General features: G+C 45.6%; 1 protein-coding gene across 2 annotated transcripts in view; it reads left to right on the top strand.

The window, feature by feature from the left end:
- Positions 1-1,715: 1,715 nt before the first annotated feature.
- Positions 1,716-10,586, top strand: part of LGR4 (leucine rich repeat containing G protein-coupled receptor 4) — a 97,149-nt gene continuing 88,278 nt past the window's right edge. For both annotated transcript variants that reach the window (XM_059709171.1, XM_059709170.1), the window contains exon 1: positions 1,716-2,397. In XM_059709171.1, the coding sequence (XP_059565154.1) occupies positions 2,213-2,397 (185 nt within the window). In that variant the 5' untranslated portion in view covers positions 1,716-2,212. The remainder of the gene's footprint in view (positions 2,398-10,586) is intronic.

Below are 10,586 nucleotides of genomic sequence, written 5' to 3'. Positions count from 1 at the left end.
GGTTCATGAACCATCTGAATCACTTTCACATGATGTGCATCAAAATGCTGATGCTATGCCCCAGCCCTATTAAATCACCTTGCATTTCTCATCCAGCTTTGTAGGCGATTCTTATGCTTACTAAAGTTTGAAAACCATACTTTAAAAGAAAGGAAATGAGTTAATTAGCAAAATAAAATCAAGTGGTTTAGTCTAAAATTGTTATTTAAAAACAATAGAAAAAAGTGATGTCTTGACAAGAGAAATGCTGTCATCTTTCAATGTTGTTGTAAAGGAGAGGTCTGAATGGAATAATTAAGGAACCTTGATTTACAATTTTTCCTCAATTCACCTGCTTATGAGAGTTGCTAGAAAATAATGAAAATGATTTAGACAATGGAAGCCAGAAGCCTGGGAGTTTTCCTGTGATGATCTCTGGCTGAGCACAATATCTGAGAGCTTCAGATTTATTATCTGTAAAACCAGATGGTTGTCCTTCTATCTTTAAGTTCTCTTTCACACCTACAATTATAGGAAATGTGTAATCCCTAAAACCTAAAGTCAGAGCATAGCGTTATATATTGATTCTCTAGCATATAAATAAATGTATTGTATGTTAGCCATATGCCCAACCAGGCATTATTTTTAAAGATAAACACCTGAATGCAAAGATGAAAATGTTTCAGTTTAGGTCTGCGTTGAGTTGTTTTTATTTTCTTTACTTACGTGCCATGAATAGTCAACTTTATGACAGTGACATTTTTTAACCTTATCTGCCTTAAAGTATTCATGAGAAATGTCTCTAATATAGAGTAAAACAACCCAAAGGCATAGTAAAAAGCAAGAAAAGAGGTGCCCATAAGTAGTATTTGGTACAAATAATGATTCCATGGGGGTCTATTAAGCCACAAAAGTCCAGAAGGGGAAGGAATGCTGATAATTACCTAACATCAAAGTTGCTGCTGGCTTCTCAATGGTAGTCACTTAGCACTCAACCTTTTTGTGGTCTGGAGAAATTGTCCAGTATTCAGAAACAACACTTCCTTTGACCCTTACAAAATACTCGTGTTTTAGGATTTTAAAGTATGTGAGAAAGCAGTCTAAATTTGGGTCACCAAAATTCTGTATCGTCCATGGCTAATTGCTAAGATTTAGCTACCAAGTACATATCAAGATAGGTATATAAAGATCTCAGTGAAAGGAGAGGTTTGTGGGATATACTGTTTTAATTTGGTATATAGCTAAAACCCAAATATTTTTGTCGGATTAAGGGAGACTTTTTCTCTCCTCTTCAAAATCTTTTTTCCATTTGCATAGCTCCCAAAGTCCGCTCCCGTTGAACAGTGGAGAGTCATTTGAAACTTAACTGAAGGTTGCAGGCAAGTTCTATTTTTTTAGGTCATCCAGTTTAGGGGATCCAATTTCTGCAGGAGGAAAAAGATGGGTGGGGGAGGGAAAAACCCGACTCGACGTCTTTATATTCTTCTACCTTCAATCCACAACCTGCCACACAAATAGAGCCAAGTCAGGGATTTCGCCTTGAACCACCACCACCGCAACCTTGTCACTCACGCCCGATACACACGCCCCTCTGGCCCCGCTCTTGACCAATGGCGGCTACCCTTCTTGCATAGTAATGAGCCCGAGACCTCCCCGGGCCAATGGCGCTCCGGGAGAAGGGTTAGTTTTGCATGTACCTAAGTGATTTGCATAACCCGGCGGCTGGGGGCTTGGGAACCCGAGCGTGCAACCCTAGAAGGGAAAAGGACGGGAGGCGATCGAGCCGCGGCGAAGGGAGAGCGAGCAAGCGCCCGGGTGTTGGTGCGAGAGCCGGGCGGGGGCTGGGGCGAGGGGCCGGCATGGCTGGAGGCTGCGCTCCGCAACCTTGAAGAGCGGTGGCCGCGGGAGGCCGGGGACGCGAGGCGGGTGCGATGGCAGAGCGCGGTCTCCGCGGCGGCGCCCGGCCGGGCCGGCTGGCCTGAGCCGCCGCGGGAGCAGGGCTGCCTCTGCGCTTCCATGGAGCAGCGGGAAGGGCGAAACTCCGGAGCGCCGCGTCCCTGCGCTGCTGCCCCGGACTGTTGAAGGCGCCGAGCCCGCGCCACCGCTGAGACCGGAGAGCCGCGGCTCCCACCCGCAGGCCGGCCGCCCGGGGGCGGCGGGGGCGTCGGAGGGCAGCGGAGGCGCGCCGAGCGAGGGCGCCGCGGGAGAGGCCGGCGCGGAGGCGATCGCAGCAATGCCAGGCCCGCTCGGGCTGCTGTGCTTCCTCGCCCTGGGGCTGCGCGGCTCCACCGAGCCCAGCGGCGCGGCGCCGTCCCTGTGCGCGGCGCCCTGCAGCTGCGACGGCGACCGTCGGGTGGACTGCTCCGGGAAGGGGCTGACGGCCGTCCCCGAGGGGCTCAGTGCCTTCACCCTAGCGCTGTGAGTGCGGGGAAAGGGGATGGGGGGGGGGGTGGTGGTGGTGGGAGGCGGGGCGAGTGGTCAACCCCAGCCCACCCCCAGGTCCGAGGAGGGGGGCGCCAGTCACCTGTGTGTGGGGGTGCTTGGCACCCACTCCGGCGCCGCGGGCTTTCCAAACTTGGCCAGCCTGTGTGCGAGCCGTGAGTAGCTCATTTTCTAGACTCTTCGGGACACAATCACCCCTCCCCCCAATTCCCAAGTGCATCTGGGTGGGGATCTGGGGCCAAGGAGGAGGGAGGAATCTGGAAACACTTGCCCCTGGCAGCCTTTTCAATTGACCTTCCCTTTTCACACCGTCCCCCTCCATCTCTCTCCCCCCCCCCCCCCCCCCGCCCCAGCTCAGCAGGCTAGAGGTTTGCAGTCGGCGGGGGTGAGGGCGCCTAGAACTCTAGAACTTGGCCGGAGTCTGCAGACCCAGGCACGTTTCTTGGGGAAGCACCTGGAGCCTCCTGGTTCCAGCATGTGGGAAGAAGAAACACCTGCACCGCAGGGCGAGCCTCCTCCCCATGTGGCCCTCTCCGGGGAGAGCGACCTGGCACCTCCGGCCAGTTCCACTCCCGCCTCCCCAGCAGACGCCAGGGACCTGGAGCAGGCAGGCGAGCGAGGCCAAAACAAGGGAGGAGGAGGGGGAAATTGCAGGTTTCTCTTGGTGAAAATACTCTTCTTACCCAACAAGGCCTTTTAAAGAAGGAATTGTAACCTGAAGGACAGGATTTTGGAAGAAAAAGTTCCCGAACATATGCTCTGCCCCATTGGAAAGGTCGGCAGGCAGCAGTTTTCTGCTATCTTGTAAGCAGCAGTTTTCCTTTCCAGCTGCCAGCGGTTGGGAAAACACTCAAATGGTTCCGACTTAAAAATCTCCCTCCTCAAACAGGGACCAGAGAGCTTTAGACATGCCCTTCAGCAAGGAAGAGGTATCTGAAATCTGCCTTGGGGGTGGCATTGGGAAATGCCACCAGGAGAGGCAGAATAAGGTAACTGAGTGCAGGGCTAGGTGTATGCTCTCGCTCCTGGGCTGCGGGGCCAGTGGGGTGATTAAATCTAGGGCTGTAAAAACTGCTGGAGAGAGAAAGGGACGGAGAGGCTCTTGGGTGAAGGGAATTTCCTTTTACCTTATGGCTCCTGCAAGGGACCTCTTAGAAATAGACAGTTTTAAAGGAATGACAGGCCCGGTGAAGAAATCCTTTCTCTGCCAGCCAAAGGCATTGCTGTGTTTCCAGGGTGTGTGTGTGTGTGTGTATGTGTGTGTGTGTGTGTGTCTGTGTCTGCTTGCCCTCTGGAAATGGGGTTGTCTTGATAGGCTTGCTGCCTTGGAAGCTGGCTCATTCAGGGACACCCCCCCCCCCTTCTTTCTCAGTTCTTCCCCAGTCTCAGGTGTTGGTTACATCTTTGAAACTATTTTCCTTCAGGATGGTGAAGTTCAACTTTTCAATGCAAAAAGTTAACTTGGCAATGAAGTCTAGTTTGCCCACAAGGGTACATTAAGTGGGAAAGTGGGAGTGAAGAGAAATAAGGGCAAGACCTGGGTAGAGAGGATGGGGCTGTTTTTCTCCCAGGTCGTCTTGAAACTTTCAGGTACCTCACCACGGGAGAGCTGTCTTTACCCGAAACCTCTGCCAAGCCTCTCTATAGCAGAAAAGCATAATTTTACTGTTTTGACCATTGTAAAGACCTTATTTAGCAGATTCCTCGAGTTTTAATGAGTAGGCTTGCCCTATAAGGAAAAGGGCTGTTTTACATTAGTACCTAAAACCACAAAGAAATAGCACATTTTTATGAGAGCACACTCCTCTCTGTGGAGCACCAGGCGTCTTCCTTTAGAGCTGCGTGAAATGCTATCTTCTCAACCTTGAGCGTTACAAAATATATTGCTCATGGCTTGGGAAAGAAGAATAATTGGCACCAGTCCAGATTAGATTGTCTGAACTAGCATCAGCATAGCCCTTTCTGAGCTGCAGTGGTGAGCAAGTGTGTTTGATTTTCTTCTTCCTTCTGAACCTATGGAGTGATCGTATACCCTGATCACTCCTTATGTCACCGTAATGCTCTTCATTTCACTCTCAAAAGTATGTAGTATATGCACACCCCATCGAAAGGGCAGTCAGTGTGTTTGCATTTGGGGGAAACCAGATGATTCTCAAAAGTCACGTTGAGCTCTAGCCGGTTTGGCTCCGTGGATAGAGCGTCGGCCTGTGGACTGAAGGGTCCCAGGTTCGATTCCGGTCAAGGGCATGTACCTTGGTTGTGGGCACATCCCTAGTAGGAGGTGTGCAGGAGGCAGCTAATTGATGTTTCTAACTTTCTATCCCTCTTTCTTCCTCTCTGTAAAAAAATAAATAAAATATATATTTAAAAAAAAAAAAAGCCACGTTGAGAAGGGGCAGGTGCTGTGGTTCTGCACACTGCAGTGGATCTTTTTTTTTTTTTTTTTTTAAGTAAGTTTTTACTGATTTCAGAGAACAAGGGACAGGGAAATAGAAACACCAGTGATGAGAGAGAATCATTGATCAGCTGTGTCTGGCATGCCACCTACAGGGGATTGAGCTGGCAACCCAGGCATGTGCCCTGACTGGGAATCGAACCCTGACCTCCTGGTTCATAGATCCATGCTCAACCACTGACCCACACCGGCCCTGCTTCCAGGACGCCTTGGATTCATTTGAGGTCTCTTTCCAAATCTGCTCTCCCATCACCGCCTAAGTGGGCTGCAGTTACACACCAAGGGACCAGATCCGTGGTTCCCAACGTTTAGTTCACAGCTTCCGAATTTCTGGAGCATGTTCATCAAGGCCAATTTCATTTACACATGAAATTACAAACGCAAAAATGGAAGTTCAAAAGATGAGACTGGTGATTATTCATCAAAGTTCTTTTACTTTCTCCTCATTCCTCAATGGTGGTGTACTTTCACCTCCCCCAGGGGTGTGTGATCCCACACTGGAGGCCCCAGGACTGACTGAGAGCAGGGGTCCAATCCCCCCACCTCCCTTGGTATCCACAGAGCCTGGTACACGGTAGGCACTTAGAAAGGTTGCAGTGGGTCAATAAAGACTCAAGGCCACACCGAGGGGCAGAATTGGGAAATGCAGCTCAGATGCCATCCCACATGCGATTGCCCAAGTCAGCATTCTCACCATGGAGTCCTCTGTCCAGATCTGAGAAGGCCCCGGAGAGAGGATACCTGCTGCTTCTCCTTTAGGCCCGTTGGGACTTGTTCAGTCTAACAGTGTCTGTTTCCTGCTGAAAGCTACCTTATCTGAGGCTGGGGGCAGAGTCTGTGGTAATCCTCAGTATTGTTGGTGGGATTCCCGTGTTCCCATCACTTGCCGCACCTGCAGTGATTATTTATATTTTGCAACAGCAGTTCTCAGCCCTGTGTCACAATGCACTGGCTTGTCACACTTGACCCTAAGGTGTTTTAAAGGAAGTACTCTGACTAGCATTAACATTTCAAAGTTTATTGGATCAGAAGGATTGACAGTTATTCCTGTATTATGGCAATAAAGTCACTCTTAATCACCTACCTGCCAAGATCCTTGATCCGGGGAGAAAGAGATGAAGTCACGAGGGCGGTAGGGAGGGGATTGCGCACGATTTTCCTCTGGTATGTGTGTGATTGCCACAAACCTGAAGAAATGTAGACCCGGAGCACAGATTTCCACATCCTAGATTATGTCTGGCGCACAGTCTTAAGATTACAAAGGTTGTTTCTCTGGCTTCATGGAGACAGTGGTAGGTCTGAGCCCTTGATCGTTGTCTGGACCAAGCCACCGAGTGATTGTCTGGCCTTTGGGCAAGTCCTTCTACTTTTTCGGCTGATGACAATTTCCTCATCTGAAAAACGAAGTAATTGGATTTACTAGATTCTGTCTAAGGCTGCTTGTAGCTTCCAGAAGTTCTACGATTTTACAATTCTTACACAAGTTTAGGGTGGCAAGGTGAGGATAATGGTCTGATCCTCTCATGAAAAGATCCCAGGAGTAGCAGAATATCGTTGTAGGTGAAGTTGCACAAGCCCATTTATTAGCGCTTACTTGGAGGAGGAGTTCTTTGTGTTTAGAAGTGTGTGTTAGGAAGTTTGCCATGGAGACTTGTTGCAGAATGCATGCCTAGCTAAGGCGCTTTAATAGGGTAGAATAGCCCTGCTTGTTTCCTGTGGGTATGGCTTAACACTTGGAAAATAAAATCACCCAGTTTCAGTAATTTGGGTACTGTACAAAAAGTTACTCAATGTCCTCACTTCCATATAATTAGTCATAATCTCTTTAATCATCACAGTGTGCGTATCCTCTGCATAGGCAGGTTATTGAGCTTTCTGTGTAAAATTAATGTGACTTTGAAACATTTTTAAAAATAATCTCTTGCTTTTTCTTCTCCTTTTGCAAGCATCGTCTCAGACTCTTCTCTGGGGTGTATTTTCACTACTCCAAACCACCTCTCTTCTTTTCATGGTATCATTTCAAGTCTTTTCTTATGTTTCCTCCAATGTCTGCTGTATTCCTGGCAGGTCAATAATTAGTGACAAAATGTTTATACCTTTTTTGATGGTAGAGTTTTGATATTTCTTGAGTTCTGAATTCCCACCTGTGAAGTCAGTGTTAACTTAGTTTGTGTGGTGTGTCTTTCCAGAGATGTATTTAGTATTATATACAAGTGAATTTGGTTCTGAACAAGGTCAGTATATGAAGGTCTTGTAGATCCTTTATTTTACAAACGGGGACCTGGTTCTTTTTAACTACAAGAGGGGGAAACAGCATCCTGCTGGGAATATGGAGAGCTAGTTTCCAGGTCTCTCAATAAATCACACGCGTGACCGGGAGAGTGCCATATACCCAACCCTTCAGGATCTTGGTTTCTTCACTTTAAAACAAGAAGTTAACAGCTGTTATTGCCAAGAGTTTTATTTCTATTTAATTTGATTTTTGTTTATTTTTTATACATTTCTAGGGTCCTCTCTGTTGTGTCAGTGAAGTCTAGGTGCCTAAATCTTGGACTCTCACCCACCAAGGAAACCTCCAATTGGTCAGTTCTACTGGAGGGATATTTCCACTGAATGGGGAACTCACTTCCTCACAAGGCAGCAATGTACTGGGTGTGGTCTGAGCAATTCCTAGGATTTGAACCAGTAATTCCCTCATTCTGTGTTCCGTAAGGCTTGTGGTAACCACTAATATTTCATGATTTCCAGTTGAACTAAATGCTCATGGCAGTCATGGTATCACAAGCACTTATTGCCCAGGCAGTTGGCTCTTCGCATTAGAGTTGTAAGGTAACATTGACAACTTAATCTCTTAGGGGAGATCAAAGTTCTGTACCGGTAGGTGGATCCAGGCAAGTTTAGGCATTTTCTTGGCCTCTGTCAGCCTATCTCTCAAATTCTTATTTTAATCATCTTTATAATAGTGGGATGTTCTGACAGCCTACAAGTTTGGATTTTGGTTTCTGGTCTCCTTGGTGGTGCCTATCCTTACATTTTCATTATCTTATCAATAAAAAATGGATATTGGAATAGATGATGGCTAATGTCTACCACTGCTTTTGAATTTCTCTGAATCTTGTGTAGAATATTAAGCAAAGTAAAGTTTTAAGAACCCTTTGTTATTGAAATTCTCACTTTTCCTGTATAAAAATACATAAATTTACATAAAGCACAATGTTTGTTGGAATACCTCAATTAAAAGTTAAGCCCTGTCAAGTGTGCCCTTCACTCTGAAAAATAACTAATATAACTTAGTGTGTTCTTGGTAAGACAGCTTAGCTGTTTTAATATTTTAAGCTAGATCTCAAGGTTTTGGCTCTAGAAATACGTTCTACAGCTCGCTCTTTAACTTCCTCCCTCAGCCTTCATGTTTTTGGCAATTTTAAAAGCTTGTTTTCCTATGTGTACAAGAACATGGATAACTTTTTTTCTTTTTCCCCCAACTGTTTAGTGAATTGCAGTTTTTTTTTAAGCTTCATTGAGGATAATAAAATGCTCTATTTTTAAATTCTGCCAATGAAGAAGAAAAATCTAGGGCATTTAGCAAATCAGTACTCTTACACAATGGATAATTTGTCTGCCTTTCTTTGCTTTTTTTGTGTCTATGTTTTTAAGTGCTTGGTGTTCAGACTGTAGGCGAGGTATCAGCTCTATTGTCTGAAATTGGGTGGGTTCAAAATCGAGTTTAGAAACCAGTCTTAGCAGGAGACAGATCATGATTTTATAGCTCCTAGTACTCAGATACCCCCTTTAAATGGCAAGATGGAATTATGGAAGTATATATCCTCATTCACCACCCTTAGACAAATATTTATTATTCAACTATGTATATGGCTGGAACTATTTTTAGCAAGATTCATAAAGCATTCTGAAGTATTCTGTGTCGTGTGCCAGCAATTAGAACGATGTTTGGGATGGTTGTTTTTAGTCTCTAAAGCATGTTTTGATGCCACTACATATTTTAATTGCAAAAAAAGCACATAGCAAAATTTGGCATTATGCATTTCTTATTTTAGATGCAAGTGATTGAAGTTCAGAAATGCCCTTCTAATAGTCCAGGAAATGAACATTTAAAAATTACATATATTTTTGTAGTTCTAGCTTTTCTGTGCTAAAAGGTCTTAAGGGGAAAGCATTGGACACCCCTCCACCCCCAATTGGCAACATGTTGGTCCATTGGAATATGAGACTATCCTTGTAAGGAAATGTAAACCATAGATATTTTGGGAGGCAGCTGGGCCAAGAATGGGTATATGTTTCGATCCCAGGCTGGTCTGTTGTCTGTGCTAGAGACATGTGTGGAGGAAGCAAATCTAATATATTACAATATATTTACTGACCCTTTATTCTTCATATTTAATTTCTACTTAAGTATTCTGAGTCAGTATAAGTAAAAGTTATATAATCCCCTTTAGCCAGTATTTTTCCCCTTTATTTTTTACACTAGAAGGATGTAACTTTTTTTTTTAAACGGAGTTTTAAATATAAAGGTGACCATTGAAAGAATGAAATCTCAATGCACTCTGACAACAAAATATATTTAAAAAAAAACATTTTTATTGATTTCAAAGAGGGAGAGGAAGAGAGAGATAGAAACATCAATGATGAGAGAGAATCATCAGCTGCCTCCTGCATGCCCCCCACTGGGGGGTCGAGCCCGCAACCCCTGCAACCCAGGCATGTGCCCTGGTTCCTGGGTCGGTGCTCAACCGCTGAGCCACACCCAGCTGGGCACAACAAAATATTTTTGATATTCAAATCAGATTTTAGAACCCACTATCCAGAAAAATCCTGTTAGATTCTCCCCATTCCAGTATATTTAAAAAGTTTTATTTGGGAACATGTTTCCTCCTAAGAAGAGTGACATGCATTTGGCAGGGAGACGGCGCCTTTACCTGGGAGCTGTGCTGGGCATGGCTGAGGGACTGCCTGGAATTGCTTCCATTGCCCTCAGGCTGTGAGGTCCTCATTGTAGCTCTCAGGGTGGACCACAGAGTATCATAGTACAAGTGGTGACATCAGAACTCCCTGAAGTGCTTGATTAGAGCTGTTGTCCTAGGATGATAGATGGATGTTATTGAATTCTCACTCTCTTCACATTTCTTGTTTTGAAGGTGCAGGACAGGTGGTGTGCTTCCAAGTCAGCAGACTTTTCTCAAACTCACTGGGCTGGGATGTTGATTAACTTCCTGGTTTTTCCCATTTTCCTAAGGGGTAAGAAGGTTCATGCTTAGAGACCCTCGGAAAACTTCTATGAATAATGTGTGAAGGGCTTGGTGGGCTAGATTTCCCCAGCAGAGGAAGACCCGTGGTTGCTGTTCTGTGGTAGACTGTCACCCTTCCCGTGTGAGCATCTCAGAGGCCTTCTTTCTTGGAAAAGAATTCTCCAGAGAAGGGAGCACACTGTTTTGACTTACACCTTAGGAACCCAGTATTCTAAAGTCCATCAACTCTTTTCTGTAGTGGTGGGAGAAGAAACAAAGAGTGTGGACTCACCTTTACGGCTCTTAGTGTTTTTGGAGACTCTTCACGCGCACTTCTGTTTTAGGCACTAAATGAATCTGGTCTTTGCATTTCTGAATGTGATAATTGCCTGTTGGGTCCTCTTCAAGCTCTCCATATCTCACATCAATTGAAGCATATACAGAATTCTCATAAATTTGATCAGAGT

This window comes from Myotis daubentonii, chromosome 9 (assembly GCF_963259705.1).
Source record: "Myotis daubentonii chromosome 9, mMyoDau2.1, whole genome shotgun sequence".
In the NCBI taxonomy this organism is placed as follows: Eukaryota; Metazoa; Chordata; class Mammalia; order Chiroptera; family Vespertilionidae; genus Myotis; species Myotis daubentonii.
This window is presented reverse-complemented; position numbering and strand designations above follow the sequence as displayed.